The following is a 20992-nucleotide window of genomic DNA, read 5'->3' as shown; positions in this document are numbered from 1 at the left end:
TATTATAAAATATTTGTTATCCTACTGTGTCATTTTTAATTGCCGTTCATTTTCTGATTTACTACTACTAACTGTTGTAACTGTTCTATTCTTTGCCTAAGAAAATCACGTGCACAGCCCAGACATTAACATGAGCTACACACATTTACTGTCATGTTTCCTGCACTAATCACGGGTTCTCCTTCATCTCAAGCACATTTACTGCTCTCAGCTTGTGTTTAATGCATGAATGGCTGTTTATAGCATAGACTGCATAAAATAAATTTATACATTATTTATTAGGATTTATAGCTGATACAGCCGATAGTAGTGATCACACACGGAACAATCATCATCATGTATGTGGATAATTTTGGCTGATAAAGTGACCGCACAAACCCATCATGTGACGGCACATGGGTCTCCTATTGGAAATCTACCACATTGTCGTGTTTATAAAACTTAACATTCATTACCAATAATTATGCTATCATATTGGGTGGGTTGTTGTGGCTGGTTTGGATTATTGGTTGGGTTGCAACCCACCCATCCCCCCATAAATTACGCCTATGTCTGTGAGTTGCATAAATTGGGCTGGAAAGCGGAGACTCTTGTTGATTCAATGAGCCCAATTTTCTTCATTAATGCGGGGATCAGAGGTCAGGCCATATGAAAGACTTAGGGAATCTATTTGTACCAAACATGTTGTAATGTCTTGTGGGGAAGGTGGTGAAAAATGTTCTCAAGTTCAGCTACATTTTAGCAAGTGAAAAAAAGCCCATTTTCAAAGGGATGTCTTGACTTCTGCCATCAAATATATCTGAATCAAAATGGGTTCTGTGGTTATCTGCGAGTCTTCTATTTATAGATACGCCAACTTTATTCAGACAACATGTAGTTTTTCTCCTGCAGTGAAATTTGTTATTTGTATGTGAATAGTTCTGCACACTGGGTTCCCGACACATTCTTCTGTGTGGAGTCTGCATGTTCTCCCCGTGTCAGGTTCTCTGGCTTCCTCCTCCCATAAAGTGCACACAAACTCTACTCTTGACTTAAATGATTCACAAAAAAATGCAATATTAGTTAATAAGTGTTGAGAAATTCATAGCATTGTTGTTTTTAAATTGAGACAATTTAAAAATAGTCCACCTATCAATTTGTTGCCATAGATAGCTACGGTAAAATAACTCAATTGAACATGAATTTATTGATTTCTATGCTCACAGCTCTTCACCTGGCCTGTAGAACTGGAGCTCAGGTCACCACAACAACAGCAGCAGCAACAGATACCATTGACACAACCACTGTGGTCCCTGTTACTACCACTACTGTAATCCCTCTGATTACTACTGCTACTACTACTACTACTAATACTTCTACTAAAGGCACTACTATTCCAGGACATACTGGTTTAACTACTGTCCCTGGAGATACTACTCTACCCCCTACAGTTACTGCTTCTACTACTGCTCCTTCTATTGCTACTACGACGACTACTACTACGACTACTACTACTACTGATCTTGTTTCTACTGCCTCTACTATTACTACTGCTGATCCTACTACTACTGCCTCTACTACTACTATTGCTGATCCTATTACTACTGCCTCTACTACTACTATTGCTGATCTTATTACTACTGCTTCTACTACTACTATTGCTTATCTTATTACTACTGCCTCTACTACTACTATTGCTGATCTTATTACTACTGCCTCTACTATTACTACTGCTGATCTTATTACTACCGCCTCTACTACTACTACTGCTGATCCTACTACTACTGCCCCTCCTCCTACTACTGCGGATCCGACTACTACTACTGCTGATCCTACTACTACTACTACTACTGCTGATCCTACTACTACTGCTGATCACACTACTACTACTGCTGATCCTACTACTACTGCGGATCCGACTACTACTACTGCTTATCCTACTACTACTACTGCTGATACTACTACTACTGCGGATCCTACTACTACTACTACTACTTATCCTACTACTACTGCTGATCCTACTACTACTACTGCTGATCCTACTACTACTGCTGATCCTACTACTTCTACTGCTGATCCGACTACTACTACTGCTGATCCTACTACTACTACTGTGGATCCGACTACTACTACTGCTGATCCTACTACTACTACTGCTGATCCTACTACTACTACTGCTGCTGATCCGACTACTACTGCTGATCCTACTACTACTACTGCTGATCTGACTACTACTACTGCTGCTCCTACTACTACTACTGCTGATCCTACTACTACTGCGGATCCTACTACTACTACTACTACTGCCGATCCGACTACTACTGCTGATCCTACTACTACTACTGCTGATCCTACTACTACTGCGGATCCTACAACTACTACTGCTGATCCGACTACTACTACTGCTGATCCTACTACTACTGCTGATCCTACTACTACTACTGCTGATCCGACTACTACTACTGCTGATGGCACTACTATTAAAACTGCCCCTACTATAACTCCTGGCACTACTTTAACTCCTGGCACTTCTATAACTCCTGGCATTACTTTTACTCCTGGCACTACTATTAATACTGGCCCTACTACAACTCCTGGCACTACTATTAATACTGGCCCTACTACAACTCCTGGCACTACTTTTACTCCTGGCACTACTATTAATACTGGCCCTACTACTATGATGATAGCTGATCCTACTTATACTGCTGATTCTACTACTACAACTGCTGATCCTACTACGACTGTTGATCCTACTACTACTACTGCTGATCCTACTACTACTGCTGATCCTACTACTACTGCTGATGCTACTACTACTGCTGCTGATCCTACTACTACTGCGGATCCTACTACTACTACTGCTGATCCGACTACTACTACTGCTGATCCTACTACTACTGCTGATCCTACTACTACTACTGCTGATCCGACTACTACTACCGCTGATCCTACTACTACTGCTGATCCAACTATCACCACTGCTGATCCGACTACTACTACTGCTGATGGCACTACTATTAAAACTGCCCCTACTATAACTCCTGGCACTACTTTAACTCCTGGCACTTCTATAACTCCTGGCATTACTTTTACTCCTGGCACTACTATTAATACTGGCCCTACTACAACTCCTGGCACTACTTTTACTCCTGGCACTACTATTAATACTGGCCCTACTACTATGATGATAGCTGATCCTACTTATACTGCTGATTCTACTACTACTACTGCTGATCCTACTACGACTGTTGATCTTACTACTACTACTGCTGATCCTACTACTACTGCTGATCCTACTACTACTACTGCTGATGCTACTACTACTGCGGATCCTACTACTACTACTGCTGATCCGACTACTACTACTGCTGATCCTACTACTACTACTGCTGATCCGACTACTACTACTGCTGATCCTACTACTACTGCTGATCCTACTACTACTGCGGGTCCTACTACTACTACTGCTGATCCTACTACTACTGCGGATCCTACTACTACTACTACTACTGCTGATCCGACTACTACTGCTGATCCTACTACTACTACTGCTGATCCTACTACTACTGCGGATCCTACAACTACTACTGCTGATCCGAGTACTACTACTGCTGATCCTACTACTACTGCTGATCCTACTACTACTACTACTGCTGATCCGACTACTACTACCGCTGATCCTACTACTACTGCCTCTCCTACTACTACTTCTACTACTACTACTACTACTACTACTACTACTCCTACTACCACAAGTACCACTCGTACCCCCCCTTCTACCACTCCTCTGATTTGTAATAATGGAGGGAAACCTGTGAGTGGTGTCTGTATCTGTCCTGATGAATGGACTGGAGAGAGATGCTCTGTTGGTAAGTCGGTTTTCACAACAGCAGAACAAGAAAACTGTATTTTCTAATCCAATTTTAATCCTTGTGCACCCCTTCAGAAAATGTCAAAGTATTACCCTTGGTGCAAAAAAAAAAGTACAGGATTTTTTTTTCACTTTCTGTGCATTAAATTCTTTGACCAACTTCAGTTTTAATTATAAAAACACAAAATATGAAACAGTGTGTGTGTGTGTGTGTGTGTGTGTGTGTGTGTGTGTGTGGATCAGGAGCTGCAGATCATTTTCATGTGTACTTTGCATGAATACTCGCTGCACTTGGCACTACTTTACTGGTTACTTTTGCCAGTAGCGGGCCCTTGAAAAAGGGGCAAGCAATGCACATTTTACACTACTTACATTTTGGTCTACATCAATACCAAAACACCCCCGACCATTTTAGTTGTAATCATGTATTCTGTTGCCAAGCAATAGTCAGAAATGCAACAGGAGAGGGCGTTCCTGGTGGCACACCTGGTAGAGCGCATACCACAGAGGCCCAGTCCTCGTAAGCGGGCGGCCCGGGTTCGAATCCAGCTTGGAGCCCTTTCCCACATGTCTTCCCCTCTGTCTCCCCCTTTCACTCTAAATATCTCTACTGTCAATAAAGCTACAAAATGCCCAAAAAATATATCTAAAAAAAAAAAAAAAGAAATGCAACAGGAGAAAGCCTCATTGAAACACCATATAATGGGGCCCTCAGCCATATAGTGGAAAATTACGTCATATGATGGATAATTGAAAAATATATATATTTTTCAAGCCAAAAGCTTAGATTGAAAAGGTAGTTAAACATAATGTTATGCTAAAACTAGACTAGGATCAAATATTTATATTTTATTGGGAGTCAATGGTGCAAAAACTAGAACTATTTTTTTTACGCAATGAAATATCACCCAATTATTTGATCCAAGGTTGAAATTTTAAAGGCTGATAGAGAACTGATGTCCTTGCAAAATCTTTTCCCACTAACATTAACACAGGCAAAATTAATCAGTATTTTTAATGGAAATGTACTTTTTTTTTTTACCTAGGGGCACACAAGGGTTAAGCAAATAAAACATACTTGAGGCATTTGGCCTCATATTCTGGTGAAATTAGCATCAAGTTATCACATTAGCATTTTTGGTTCAATGACCATTGCTGCGTCTAGGGGATGCTTTCAAGGCTCATAACTGAACATGCCTTCAGGCTTCTTGTTGAGCCACACATTATTATTTGATGTTGATGTTCCCATCCTGTTAAAAAACTGACCTAGTCCAAACCTTCAGCTGTCATTTATTAACCTTGTCTATGTAGAAAATTTCTGCCGTGCCCAACAGTTGGCTGGATACAGTTTCCCACGCACGCCCATCGGCTGGTTTGCATATTCAGACGAACTCTGTAAAGTAGGAACGAGTGGTGGTAAGTTTCTCCATCCACCTCAGTCTATCCATCAGATACACCATAATACACCATAATGCTGCTTTAACTACCCTCATTTCCATCCAGCTGGTAAACCCCGAGCTTCGACCAGATGTTCCACCAAGAATGGACCACCAAGTTTTGAGCCCCCACAGGTCTATCTGTGTGACCAGACGCTCGGCGACATACAACAAAATGTGAGAATTATTGTTTTACAGTAAAAAGTGATAAATAGGAATAACGTGGAACCGTTCATGGGCATGGCTACCTATTTATACAGTCTGTGGTCCAGAAATTCAGTTTTGGTGCTGATGTGGAAAGGTATGTCGACATCTGCAGGTTCAGTAAATAATTTTAGTTTTTGTCTCTCAGCTGACGAGTCCTGCTGCCTTAGAGACGTTGGCGAGCAGCACTCAGATTCTGACGTCCAAACCTGAAGAGTTGACGGCTGAAAACATCACAACAGCAGCTCAGATCACCAACACGCTGCTGCTGTCTCCAAACGCCACAGAGGTACAAACTGAAGCAGAAGAAACTCAGTGAGTTTTGGCTCAACGATTTTGACTGTGATTCTAACTTGATGTTTGCAGGTCGTCAGGGTGGCTGCCATAGCAACAGTCAGCCAGCTGCTGAACGCCAGCGTGCCAGACAACAGCGAGGAAAACAGCGCTACACTGGAGTAAAAGAACAACTCTAGTCCAGCTTTCATTTGGGGCTCAGGCTGCAGGTTGATGATATCTTTTTTTTGTGTATTCCTCATCTATCTTACAGACTCACAAAGACCCTGGACCAGCTCTCTGTGGACCTGAGCCTCAGTTCCAACATGTCTCAGTCTCAGGTGGTCCAACCCAACCTGGTGGTCCAGTCGGCACAAATCGCTGCTGCAGACACTCTGGGAGTCCAGTTCACCTCGCTCTCAGGTCAGTATCACGTGATCACTGCCCCTCAGACAGGAATATTTTAACTGACGGTCAACAACTCTGAGGTGGTTTAATTAGTCAGGGTAATACACTGTACAAAATATTGATACATTTTCCAGAAATTTACTGTATTATTTTACAGTATATTAACCATAAAATCGAAGTTGAATCTGTTAATTTTGAGAGTGGTCTTGAATGTTAAATGACTGTACTTACTGTACAGTAAGTTATATGTAGAATATAAGGCAACTTTCTATATGCTATAAGCATTTAAAAGGGGCTTCTTTTTGAGGAGGTTTTTTTTTCATACTTTATTCTCAAAACAACATTTTACATCCCAACATTTAAGTGTAAATGTCACAAGTTGTTTATATCATCTTCTGTCCTACTGGAGGTTTTATAACATGATTCGGTTTAAGTAGTCCAGAGTCCACATCAAGGTGCAGCTCAGGTGATATCTAATCATGTGTTCAGTAAAGGTTTTTTATGGTTATATATGTTGTTTAGTAGTCTTTACCAGCAGGGTCTATTTTATGTGATGGTTTCAGTTTTATGTGGTGGTATCAATATTACATTGTGCGTTCAAGTTCCCGCGGAAAATATCAGATTGTGAAATCCTGCGGTGTCATACTGTCGGCCGGGCTGGAAGTTTGGTGGGCCGGATGTGGCTCGCAGGCTGCCAACTGCTGATCGCTTACAGGAAATAAGCTTTCGTTTACAGGAAATTATTATTATTTGTGTATTTTTCAAACAAATGGACATTTTAAGGGCCAACAGAAGCCTGAGGGAGACAAAAATAAGATCAGAACATAAACATATAAACATACATTTCTCATGATCATCACTGATAACTCTGTTTCCTGGTGTGTTCAGGGACATCTGGCAGTTTCGTCGCCGACAGAATTGTGCTGAACACCAACACATCGACAATTGTGGGGGAAAACGGGATTTCTGACGCTCTGATATACGTTCGATTCCCACCAGGTAAGACTTATAAATACTAGATAGATTTATTCTTTCTCAACTTTCTACAAATGTTAAACTATTAGAGAGTTCATAGATTAAAAACTCCAAATGAAGAAACCAAAATCAGTTTGATTGAGTTTTCTGCAACTGCAACAAAAGTTTTTTTCTGTCTTGTAAAACAGCAGCCGTTGATGTTCATCAGCAGCCAGAAAACGTCTCGCTGGGTTTCGTCCTCTACCAGAACGACCGTTTCTTCAGGTCGAGGCGCTACAGTCGGAGGCGGGTCACTGTCAGGGTCCTGTCTGCCACCTTCAGAGGTCAGGAGCGCCGCACGGTGCCACAACATGTGGAGATGCAATTCAGACCAACGGTGAGAATACTTCTGCTCACTACTTTTTAACAGTTCTCATTAAAAATAATGCTCTGATCTAATGATCTTATTCTGGAAATGTTATGTCTTCCATTCCATCTGTACTAATTTTCAGAATTATTTCAGATTTTCAGAATTTATTTGTTTAAATTGAAGCTGCCAAAATATGAAATATATAAATAACGTTTTCTTTTTTTTATTCACTTCATTATTTCTTTGGTGTATAAACTGTCCATCACAATCTCTGAAAGCTGAAGTTGACATATTCAAGCTAAGAAAACAAGACAATATTCACATTGAAAAGGAGTTTTTTTTTCAATTTTTTTGTAATTTTTTTTAAATTTAACATTCATTTATAAAAATAGTATTGATTTATTGACTAATGTTTCAGCTGTTCTTAGAGTAAAACATGATAGACGTTGTGTCTGGTTCAGGTTTTGGAGGGGACAGCTCTGTTCCACTTTGCTTGTGTTTTCTGGGACTACAGTCTACAGGACTGGAGCACCGCCGGCTGCTCCAAAGGAGACGCTTCAGACGGACTCCTCAGATGTTTCTGCAACCACACCACCAACTTCGCTGCTCTCTGGGTAAATCAACGTTCATCATCAGACTCAGGTTTTGTTGGACAAAGTCAGCAGGAAGGTTTGTTAGAACTCCATTGTGTTTGTGTTTCAGTCTTTCAGAGAGAACTATGAGTATGCAGAAGCCCTGGATGTGATTTCTATTGTTGGACTTTCTTTTTCTGTTCTGGGTTTGGTTGTTACGATAATCCACCACCTTAAAGACAAGTAAGACTTTTGTATCAAACATGCTGTTTATCTCAAATGGTAAGACTTCATCTTTCAAATTATAACAATCTTCTTAAAATGTTGCGACTTTATTTATGTTAGGAATTTAGGATGCCTCTTTAATTAATAAATGATACCTTGCAAGGGGCGTCAAATATGTAAATAAAAGGGCGTTATCATAAATGCTATCCCTCCCATAAGGATATCAAATATGCAAGGATGAACCTGAGCACACTTTTGAACACGGTTCAAAAGTGTGGTTAGATGGCTATAAGAATTATTAATAATTATCATAAATAATTATTAATTATACTAATTGATATGACTTGATTTACTCTCCGTCATCACTCGTTGAGGCATCATCTGTTAAACAGAAAGATATAGCCAATTCACCTAAATCCGTCGCATAAAGTCACTAAACTATTCATTTGGAACACTGATTCATAATTATAAATATAATTATAATCAAATGACCTTATTTATATTTAATAGTGGTTGAAGGAATTGTTAATTCTTTCCATAGAAGAGGTTGGCATATCATTTAGAGTGTACAACAACAAGTAGATAGCATCTGTAATCAAAAAGGTATTTATTCTAAATAAAAGCAAATAAAAGCACACAATCTATGGAGTATAGAGGTCTACAAAGTCTAATCTAATGTAGACTTACAAAAGAGAGAGAAAAGGTGTTACTTGTGTGTGTGTGTGTGTGTGTGTGTGAGTGGTGTGTGTGTGTGTCTGAGGTTCAGCTTAACAAAGTGTGTCTTGTTAAAGCCAATTTAAAGTATACTATGTTTAAATCAGTGTGTCAGCAAATGAAAACTTAATAAAGTTAGTTAGTAAAGTTAGTATAAGAATGACTGTTTGTAAAAAGCAAGATTAACATACAACTTCAAAAGATGTAGCTACACGAATATCTCAACAAATATACTTAAAAACACACATATAAACCAAATTATTAATTACAGGTCAAATCCTTTGTACTTAAAGTGCTTGCTGATTTCTTATCTAAGCCCAGTTACACTACTCACAGTCCAGCTGGAAAAGGAGAAGAAATCCTTTTCGATTGAGGGCGTGGAAGGAAGGTTGATTTCAATAACTTGCTGCTTTGCAAATTAAGTTGCTGGTTCAACCTTGTTGTTTGATGAAGCTTTCTCTGGAAGTTGCAATGAACTTTGCGTTCATCAGAAGATCAGAGTTGCAGTTTTTCCCGAATACCTTATTGGAAAAAGAGATTTGCTGAAGAAAGTCCCACCCTCAGATGCAGATTATCTCTGCCGGGGTTGGGGAAGGAGGTGGGGGCTGTTTAATCCAGGCCTCTGGGTCCCCTCCTGAGGAGATTGAGGTGTTGCTACTCTGGGGAGCAGTGGAGGAAGAGGGAGATCTTTTAACAGGAGACGCCATGTCGTGTCTAAGTTCTCCTGACCAATGATGTGATCTGTAGGAGTCATAAACGTAAGTCATCCCGGGAGAGATGTTCCTTACCAGAGAACCAAAATGCAGGGCAGATCTCTGGCTGTCGCTTGTGAGCCAAAATGAGGGTGGATAAATGCATTTTAGTCCACATCAGTTAAAGTCCACAAATAAACCCAAGATTCACTTGTGGTCTGATCACAACATTCCCCCTTTCGGTCGCAGAATTCCACTCAATGTGTGATTCTGCGAGCTATCAAAGAGTAGTCCACAGTTGACAGAGTTCACTTGTCAGTTCATTCAGTTTGTAATGTCTGGGCAGTACATTATCTATCTATCTTGGCTAAGCAAGGACAGTAGTTAAAACAAAATCCAGAGGTTTCCACAGTCTGAATGATGTGGATCAAGATGGCACCAGTGTGTGCGGCATGCCGTCTGTTGCTCCCACTTTTGTCTGTGATTTTAGTGTTTTTAAGCTTTAACACCTCTCAGATAGAGTCTCTGCTGTTATATGATCGTCAGTCCCTCTTAGATCTCCGACAAAGTGCCGTAGATCTAAGTGCCTTTAATCATGATGGACAGAAAACTTTGCCTCCACTCCTGTCGGGAATCCCGTCTTACCTTCTCCGGGCCTCAGCATTATCTTCCCGGCAGAAGTGTTGTCGTCGCCGCGGTAAACGCAGCGGTCAAATGGTAAAGTTAAGGATCTGCCTGGCACACTCCTCGTGTGACTCCCGTACTGCACAAGGATCATCGCATCACCTCACCACCGTGAGGTGATGCGATGATCCCCAGCACTTCCTGGATCCCATTGACAGCTGTCTGGTACCTGTCACCGGCTTGGATAACATAGGGATCTTCCGGCTTCCCAACCTCATCTCCCCGCGGCTCCGCCGCATGGGATCAATCCCCACAACCTGAGGACGCCGCTACGCGTTCAGCGATCTGCTGGGCCACAAGCTCCAGCTCCGACCAGAATTGGCCTGGTTAACGCCAGATCGCTGGCAAACAAAACTTTCATCCTCAGGGATTTATTCAACTCCCGTGATCTGGACTTCCTCTGCGTGACGGAGACGTGGATGAACGTGGGTGAGTGCAGCCCACTTTTAGAACTTTTACCAGCTGATTGTACCTATTTTAACTCCCCGCGGGCACTGGGCCGAGGTGGAGGAACGGCGACTGTTTTCAAAGGAACTTTTAATTGCAAACAGCGTCCTGCATCCTTCTCCAGTTTTGAACTGACTGTGTTGGAGGTTGGTCGCTCAGACCCGGTGCTCTGTGCCGTCATCTACCGGCCCCCAAAATACAATAAGGAATTCTTAAGTGAGTTTTCAAACTTCCTTGCAGGAGTGATGCCCAACTATGATCGTGTCCTTCTTGTCTGCGATTTTAATCTGCATGTGTGCTGTCCTGATAAGCCTATGGTGAAGGACTTTTTAAACATTGTGGACTCTTTTAACCTGAGGCAGTGTGTGTCTGGCTCCACGCACAAGCATGGTCATACATTAGACTTAGTTCTTGCTCATGGTCTGACTGTGTCAAAATTAGAGATTGGTGATTGTGTGTTCTCTGATCATGCACCAGTCTTATTTAGCATTGATTTTCTCTGTGTGCTGGCTAAACGTTGTTCACCTGTCAGGCTCTGTCGTGCTATTAACCCCCTCACTGCTGGAAACTTCTCTGCTGCCTTCTCCTGCCTGCTGTCTGTGTGCGCCCCGATTCAGCCACTGCTGATACGGAGGAGTTCTGCTCCTGGTTTAACTCCTCCTGCCTTTCTATAATGGACTCTGTGGCTCCTCTAAAACCCAGGCAGTCCAAGGCTAGAGCTGAACCCTGGTTTAAAGACAGAACTCGTGCAGCCAGACGGGATTGTCGCAGAGCCGAACGCAGGTGGAAAAAGGACAAGCTGCAGATTTCATTCCAGATTTTAAAGGACTGCTGGTGCTCTTATCAAAACATTGTAAAGGAATCCAAAAGAGAGTATCTGGCATGTATTGTCACAAAAAACTAAACTAAGAACCCCCGTGTACTGTTCAGAACAATTGACTCTGTCCTGAATGTCCCACAGCCTGTATGTTTAGAAACATCCATCGATGTGTGTAACAGTTGTCTGCACTTTTTCATTGACAAAGTTGCCTCCACAAGAGCTCTCATCTCTCCACCCACCTTTGACCCTTCTGTCTCTGTCCCTTGCCCAGCAGTGTTCAACACATTTGAACATGTGACTCTGTCAGTGTTAGAGGATGTGGTGGCCCATATGAAACCATCAGGTTCCCCTTGTGATGTGGTCCCTCCCCACTTCTTTAAAAACATTTTCTCTACCTTAGGGCCCTCAGTTCTGACTATTGTAAATGGCAGCCTGTCCTCTGGTGTTGTCCCCATAAGCCTCAAACATGCAGTCGTACAACCTTTGCTGAAGAAGCCTGGCCTTGAAAACACTGTTAGCAAATTTCAGGCCTATCTCTAAGTTGCCATTTGTCTCCAAAATCCTGCCTTCGATACTGTTGTTCACTCTATTCTGTTGAAGCGTCTGCAGCAGCTTGTGGGCATTGGTGGTAGCGCACTGGAGTGGTTTAGGTCCCACTGTGGGGTCCCACAGGGTTCAATTTTAGGACCTTTGCTTTTCTCCCTCTACTTGCTGCCCCTAGGGTCCATCCTTAGAAAACATTGCGTCTCTTTCCATTGTTATGCTGACGACAGCCAGATTTATGTCCCCCTGAGGAAAAGTGAGACATTTTCTATTAAACCCCTGCTGGCCTGTCTTGATGATGTAAAAGCCTGGATGGCCCTTAACTTCCTCAATTTCAACACGGAGAAAACAGAGGTGATTGTGTTTGGCCCTAGTGGCTCCTGTGAATCCTACTCTGTCGACTGGGGTCCTTTGTATTTGGCAGCTTATACAAAGTCGACTGTCACAAACCTGGTTTTAAAATGGACAGTGATTTTAAAATGGACCGCCAAATTAGTGCAATAGTGAAATCTTGTTTCTTTCACATCCGGCAACTTTCTAAAGTGAAATCTTTTCTTGCACACAAGCACTTTGAGAAAGTAATCCATGCTTTTATTACCTCTCGGCTGGATTACTGCAATGCACTTTATTTCGGAGTTAGCCAGTCCTCCCTTGCACGTCTCCAGTTAGTCCAGAATGCTGCCGCCCGTCTGCTAACTGGAGTACACAAGAGGGAGCACATTACACCTATCCTGGCCTCCCTCCACTGGCTGCTGGTGCACTTAAGGGTTCATTTTAAGATTCTTTTATTTGTTTTTAAGTCTTTAAATGGCCTCGTCCCGCCCTACCTCCCTGAGCTCCTCCACCTCTACGCCCCTTTGTTCTGTTTTATTTGTTTTTATTTGTTCTTTGTGGTTTTTTAAAATTAAGATTAATTTTAAAATTAAGACTAATTTTAAAATTGAGATTCATTTTAAAACCCACTTTTATTTATTGTTTTTTACCCAGCATGAGACTCGCTTTGTTTTAGTTGTTTTTGCTTGTTTTGTTTTTATTGTTGGTCTGTGCTGCCATGTACAGCACTTTGTATCAGCTAACGCTGTCTTAAAGGGCTCTATAAATAAAGTTGATTTGATTTGATTTGATAAACACAACTGTAATGACATGGTTAAAAATAACTACATATTCAATCATCTGGGTTCGTGAGAAAAATGTTAGTTATATACTATTGTTAGGTGAGAGGAGAGAATGATGTTTGTACTATGTATGACTGGTTGTAAAGTCATGATAGTGTATCCTAAGCTAATGTTTAACAAAAGCTGTTTCACTGAGAAGTACTAACGAGGAGTTTATCCAAGTGTACATGTAAAATTAGACAGTGGTGTTTGAGTCCAATCAGAATATAGGCTTTTACTAGATTAATACGACAATGTCTGACTATTACAGAGTTAAATTAACTAAGTTTGCCTTAGAAACTGCAAAAGAAGAAGAGAAAGGTGAGATACTGAATCAGCATTTGTTTTGCTGTCAGTACAGAAATGGACTATCCTGCCTATGGTGCGAAAAGCATTCTCTGGAGCTCTTGTGGCTTCTTTGCATAAGTGGCTCAGGGCTGTAATGCTCCATGTGGCCAGAGATGCAGTCAGAGGCGCTGTCAAACTGATCTTCTGATCATCTGAATGGCTCATTGTCTGGCCATAATTTTAGGCCAAGATATCAGAGTATGGCTTTCTACAGCTTCTGTTATGTGAATGCCTGTCTCTGTGCAGTCAATGGACACTGCGATCTTGCGTACTCTGCCTGCGTTGCCTTTTCTCACCCCCTTTCGGTTTGCTGGTGTGCGGGTGAGAGATTGGAGTAGGGGAGCTCTGCTGTCTTTTAACTTGAAGGCTCAAATGGTTTGACTCTAGCTCTGGAATTGACAACAGTTTCCCAAATCACCTGTGTCAATTTCCTTACCTCGTGCATAGAGGGCTTACCGTTATATGTCATAAGTACAATGTGAGTGCGTACACATGGGTGAAGGTTTTTCAAGAATAAGGCTTTAAAGTTACCGTCTTCCTCTAAGCCTGGTGCATTCTTTCCCTGAAAATATGCTTATCTTAAAAAGGTGTAATAGTCCCTAGGATTCTCACTACAAGAGTGTTTGATTTAGGGCTGCAACCAAAGATGTGAATTCATCAACAGTAGAGGAGAATTCTTCTATTAATGCTTGACGGAGCTTGATGTAATCATCTCTGACAGTAGGAGGTTTGGTCTGGATAAACTTGTGGACAGCTTTAGCAATGGCTTTCCACACAAGTTTAACCTTCTCCCTGTTAGTTGCATGGGCCAAGTCAATAATGTTGTATTCTAATTCACTCTACATGCTGAATATGTCTGTTGTTATAAGGTCCAGGGCTTCACAGTGGGGAGCCTGTGGCTTGCTCTCTGCTGACTAGAAAGAGTGCTGGGTAGAATACCTAGCAGAAGATAAACTACAAACCTCTTCAAAATCTGTTTCAGTGGGGTGGGAGGTCAGGAGGCTGTTGCTATCTCTCATTGGGAGCTGAGAAGCTGACTTTATCTCCAAAGACTAGTGGTCCTTCGGAATGTGGTCCCATCTTTTGACAAGTGGTGGAGTTAACCTGTCACTGAAAAAGGAGGAGATAGAATCAGAGAAACCTGAATCACATTGTCCAAATTTCTGTGGTGAAGGGACACACTGGGCTCTAAGCCTGAACAATTCATCCTTGTGCACACAGAGATGTAACTCTGCTGAGTTTGGTTGGCTGAGGTGTTGTTTTGACAGACACCTGGTAATGTAGCTTTGACACTTACACTAGTCTAACCAAACAATATGCTGACTACTATAGAAATTAGCTTCCTGTGGCAGAGGGAAAGAAAATGTAAACCTAAGTTTAGAAAGGCAGGTTTGCTTCTTCAGCTTCAAACTTGCACAGTTACTGGAATGCAGGGCTGTAACAGTTAAGGGAATGTTTCTTAAAATTTTGACTCAAGCTGAAACACATGTTAGTAACTGCTAGGTACAAAATTATAATTTCACAGGGCTGGAAACACACTGTTGCTCAATCTCAGTCTCTATCTCTTCTTTAGGCTGAAATGCACGGCAGTAACAGCAAAAATACAACTCTATTTGCACAGGACCGGAGGCACGCTGTGTCTTAAAGGAAACAGGGGAGCGCCTAATTAACAGCAAATTTCTGAAAAGGTTACAGCGGCTGTGGCTCAGTTGGTAGAGTCGGTTGGCCCCCAACCGAAGGGTTGTTGGTTCGATCCCTGACCGTCACAGCCTACATGTCGAAGTATCCTTGAGCAAGATACTGAACCCCAAATTGCTCCTGATGTGCTGTGTTCATCGGTGTGTGAATGAATTCCCAATGGTGGCAGGTGGCACAGTTTAGGGTACCAGTATGAATGTGTGTGTGAAAGGGTGAATGAGTGCAGTCTGTAGTGTAAAGCGCTTTGAGTGGTCGCAAAGCGACTAGAAAAGCGCTATATAAGTGCAGGTCCATATACAATATACTGTATTCAAATGCTGAACCAAACTTCTTGACTTTTACAGAGTAGGTTTTGACTTAGGTAGTTATCAACAGCAAGTGGTAAACTTAGCAAAATGTATGGTTTTAAGTTCGGTAAATACCAATACACAAATCTCTCTAATTGCTTTTACTAAATTTATACATAAATTCATTTACACCACAATGTATTTTTGGGAGTACAGATGGATCTACTCCTGGAGCAGATTACTGTGTAAAAATTAATATTGCACAATTATGAACAATTGCCAACTGTACTATGCCTCACACGGGGCACCATAATGTTGGGAATTTAGGGTGCTTTTTTTAATGAATAAATTATATCTTGCAAGGGGCGTCAATATATAAATAAAAGGGCATTATCATAAATGCAATTCCCTCCCATAAGGATATCAAATATGTAAGGATTAACCTGAGCAACACTTGTGTGGATCTTGTTCAAAAGTGTGGTTAGATGGTTATCAGAATTAATAATAATAGAACCAAAATGGGGGTAGATAAAATGCTGCTGCATTTTAGTCCACATCAGTTAAAGTCCACAAATAAACCCTTGGTCAGATCACAACATTCGTGAAATCTGACGCCTTTATTCTCGAAAGGCTAAAATTTAATCTTGTCATGTTCCAAGTATATTTGCAAACTGTTACGACTTTATTCTGTACATTTTACGTCTTCATTTTCAAAATGTTGTGACTTTATTCTTGACAGGTCAAAACTTAATTCTCAAAATTTTAGTCCCAAAATGTAACCAAAACCAAATGTTACTTTATTTTTAAAATGTTAAGACTTTGAGACTTATTCTTTATTATTTCAATGTTATTCTTTAATATGATAATTTGACTACAAATCTAACTCTCTGCTGCAGCTTTCAGAGAAAGTCCCGTGATCGTGAGACTAATAAGAACTCGAAGCTCGCTCTGCTGAGCATCTGCGTCAGCCTGCTGGCCTTCATCCTCACCTTCCTCTCTGGAGCTGTCAACTCCAGCCGACAGTACGACAGTCCGGTGGAGGTATACAAACAGACCAACACGGTCCTGGACTCTGACGAACACGTGGAGCCAGACGGAGGCTCGTGTACGGCGGTGGCGGCTCTGCTTCACTTCTTCCTGTTAGCCACGTTCTTGTGGAACTTCCTGTATGGCATGCAGCTGGTACTGCTGTTCCGGACGATGCGTCAAAATTTGCCTCCACACTGGACTTCCATTAGTGTCACTGTGGGATGGGGTACGGCTTTATGCTACTTCTCAAGGCAACAGTAATTATAATAATAATTTAAAAAATAATAATCATAACAATTATGATATGATAATAGTAGTAACAATATTTAAAATAATAATAATAATTACTGATACTTACTGACTGTTATAATAAACTGTCCACTGTATTAATAACAAGAAAAAAATAGAATAATAGTTATAAAAATGTATTGTATAATAAGATGTCCATTATGATAATTATAATAATAAATAATTGGTAAAATAATGTGCCCAATATAATTCTACAGCTACTAATAATAATTATAAAAATAATAGGAATAATTGATGGTATAATAAGGTATCCACTGTAATACTACTTCGAATAATAACAACAACAAAATAATAATAATAATATTAATAGTAATTCTCTTTAAAAAAAATATGTGTTTTGATTGTTTTCTGGAGAAATGTTGAATAAAATAATAATATTAAACTGTTTTTCCTGTCAGGAGTCCCAGCCATCGCCATGGCATCCACACTGGGCATCTCCTACAGAGTGGACGACCCGCTCGGATACAGACAGGAGGAATTGTGGGTCCATTACTATTATTATTAATTTGATTATGTTTTTTCATTTCTGATGTGATGTGTGTTAATGTTTCTGAAACTACAGTTGGTTGGTTTGGAAAATCTAGACTTTAATAATCTTCTGTTATTAATATAATCATTAAATATAATAATTGATGTTCACCTCCTAGTTGCTGGCTCGCAGCTCTGGATAAGAACAAACAGTTTGACTTTGGGAAGCCGATGTTTTGGGGTTTCCTCCTTCCACTCGCTCTGATTCTGATCTCCAACGTGGTTCTCTTGGTTCTGACATCCCTGACTATTTGCAGAACCGACCCCACCCTCAACAGGTAACGACTTTATCGAAAGACTTTTGACCAACATCGATGTTACAAAACAGGGGGAAAAATATGTTTTTTGAGAGTTGGGATTTCAAGAATGATATATATATATATTTTAAAGCCTTAAGAATGGAACATTGCAGAAATAATGTAATATGTTGAGGAAAACGTTTTCCGGAGAAAGTCGTAGTATTTTATTTTGAGAATAACTTAGGGAGCATAAATAATATTCATAATATATTTAGAAATATATTAATGAAATATTTAGTGAAATAAGATTTCTAAATAGTCGTAACATTTTATATAAAAGTCATAATATTTTTGAGTTTTAATTTTTTTAGAATTAAATATTTTTAAGATAAAAGTATTTTTTTTTTTTTATTATTAAAGAAATGTGTAGTTTGGAGTAAAAAAACAATATATTGAGGAGAAAAACATTTTTTTCAATAAAAAGGTGTAATTTTTTTTTAAGTTGTAGGTTTTTTGTAAAAGAGTTGTGATTTTTATTTTGAGTAAAAAGCAATATCGAGAAAGAAATGCAAAAATAAAAATAGTGATTTTTGAGTAAAAAGCAATATTTAGAGAATAACATTTGACTAAATAAGATGTAATATTTTGAGTGAAAAAGCATTCAGATTTGAACACATTACATGTAATATTTTGAAAATAACATATTTTTTAGAATGTGGTTGGAATATTATATATTAATATAACTGCAGTGTGTTGTCAGCTTACATGTTTGTTTGTTTTTTACCTCTTTTCATGCTGCAGCACCAGACCTTCCTCTTTGTGGAAGAAGTTTTTCATCAGTTTTTCTCTGGCCATGTTACTGGGTCTGTCCTGGACTATGGGCTACCTGGTGCTCGTCACTAAAGGCCCCGCCCACCTGGTCTTCAGCATCCTTTTCTGCGTCTGTACAACCACACAGGTGTGCTGTTTTTTATTTTACATCTATATAAACGTAGTAAAAAAAAATCCTGGGTGCAAGTTTTCATGCATCATTTAACAAATTAAAAATCCATTGTTGTTCAAAGTATATAATGAAAAAAGTCAAACATTTTCAAGTGCAAAATCATTAAAGTCCAAAATCATGTATTTTTTTGTTGAAATAATTTGGTTTTAAGTTTGTTGTAATTCTTTTCAACTGCAGTCCTCAGACTGATGATTAAACATTATTCTTATTATTTGTCTTCTATATCGTTAATGAAGAATATTAGGTTTAAACCAGAAACGAACCCTCTTCTTGTGTTTTCAGGGTTTTCAGATATTTGTCCTCTTCACAGCCAGGACGGCGTCCTTCAGAGCCTCTGTTTCCACATCCGTTGAGTATGTCTCATCCGTCAACATTCCACTCAGAAACAGAGTATACAAGTTGCAGAGGAGCTGGGAGACGTACAGCTCCGAGTTTTACAGAGACCTTTAAAGACGCACTGGAACCAAACGTCAGACCAAACCAAACTGTATGGAAGAAAAAGAAAAAAGGAAAAGGATTTATTTTTAAGGATTAAAATGGTTTATGTTGTTTGACCAGAAGGTGGCAGCACAAAACAATAAACAGCAGTTTTTTATTCAATGAATAACATTAACCTTATCATACATCATTTATATTTCTATAAAGAAATATTTTTTTTATTGTTATTTATCCTAAATATTGTATATATTGTATGTTAAAATCTCAATAAAACAACTAAAAATGTTACTTTTAATACAGTTTTATTGTTCATATGAATTATTTAATAGAAATCATTTAATTAATTGCTTATATTGTTAGGGCCCGAGCACTGACTCAGTCAGTGAGGGACCTATTGTATCCACAAGGATTCTTGGATCTGATATGGGTTTCAGGAATGGGTGTGGCAAATTGGCTCTGTAGCGCCCCCTACATTATTTCCTTAGCTCCAAGATTGACAAAAATTTATAAAATTTGGTAGGCATATAGAACTCTTCCAGACGAACAAAAAACTTAGTGGGACCCATATCCTAAACTCAACAGGAAGTCGGCTATTTTGATTTGTATGGCCATTTTTCAACATTTCCACGTGTCATACTTTAACGAACTCCTCCTAGAGATTTAACCCGACCGGCTTCAAATCTGGTCAGTCCACTCATAAGACATGTACAAAGATAAATTGCAAAGCTTTTAACTTATTATCAAAGGGCGCGGCCTCAAATTTCACTCTTTCGACATAAAAGAGGAAGTAGTTTAAAACATGAGTGAACATTGTCCAATCTTGTCCAAACCTCTAACGTATGATCACAGACACGGCCTGAAGACATCTTTGTGACAATAATGAGTTATAGTCACAGCGCCCCCTATACTTTGATGTTCTTCTCCGAGGTGGTTGATCTGATCCACCTTAAACTTTGTCAGAACAGCCTTACATACAAGTGAAATGCTTTTATACATACAACTGAAATGTTGTGCTCTCACACACATTATTGAAACGCTCTCATAAATACTGTACGTATGTCGATTTTAGTGTAACTGGAAGGTGTTTCAGTGTAACCGGAAGGCGTTTCAGTGTAACCGGAAGGTGTTTCCTTACTGGGGTCCCTTAAAAGTCTCTAAGTTGCATAAAAAAGGTATGACTGATAAGCTGAGACTCTTGTGGGTTAAATGAGCCACATTTTATCAATGTGTGATGACCTCTTAAAGGACTTAAAAGATTAACTAAAAATATAGTAAATATTAGTAAATAAGTGTTGAGAAATTCAGAACATTGTTGTTTTTTAATTCTAAAATGAGACACTTTAAAAAATATTCCACCTATCAATTTGTTGCTATAGATAACTATGGTAAAATAACTCATTTGAATATGAATTTATTGATTTGTATGCTCACAGCTCTTCACCTGGCCTGTAGAACTGGAGCTCAGTCCACCACAACAACAGCAGCAGCAACCGATACTACTACTACTTCTACTAATGCTACTACTACTCCAGGACATACTGGTTTAACCACTGTCCCTGGAGATACTACTCTACCCCCTACAGTTACTGCTTCTACTACTGCTCCTTTTATTGCTACTACTACTACTACTACTGCCTCTTCTATTGCTACTGACTCCCCAATTACTACTACTTATCCTACGAGTACTACCTTTCCTAATACTACAGCCTTTCCTTTTACTACTATTAAACCTACTACTACTACTACCTTTCCTACTACTACTGC

The 20992-nt window shown here is 39.8% G+C and overlaps 1 protein-coding gene across 1 annotated transcript; it reads left to right on the top strand.

Annotated features, from left to right (window-relative positions):
• The first annotated feature begins 4306 nt into the window (after positions 1-4306).
• Positions 4307-19441, top strand: LOC131962604 (adhesion G-protein coupled receptor G7-like). The gene is made up of 15 exons (XM_059327550.1): positions 4307-4342; positions 5137-5269; positions 5357-5466; positions 5642-5782; positions 5860-5948; positions 6041-6189; positions 7063-7173; positions 7338-7525; positions 7960-8112; positions 8201-8313; positions 16579-16937; positions 17419-17500; positions 17668-17826; positions 18589-18745; positions 19073-19441. The coding sequence occupies exons 1-15, from the start codon at positions 4307-4309 to the stop codon at positions 19238-19240; spliced, it is 2148 nt and encodes a 715-aa protein (XP_059183533.1). The 3' UTR covers positions 19241-19441.
• Positions 19442-20992: the final 1551 nt, after the last annotated feature.

This window comes from Centropristis striata, chromosome 24 (assembly GCF_030273125.1).
Source record: "Centropristis striata isolate RG_2023a ecotype Rhode Island chromosome 24, C.striata_1.0, whole genome shotgun sequence".
Taxonomy (NCBI): Eukaryota; Metazoa; Chordata; class Actinopteri; order Perciformes; family Serranidae; genus Centropristis; species Centropristis striata.
This window is presented reverse-complemented; position numbering and strand designations above follow the sequence as displayed.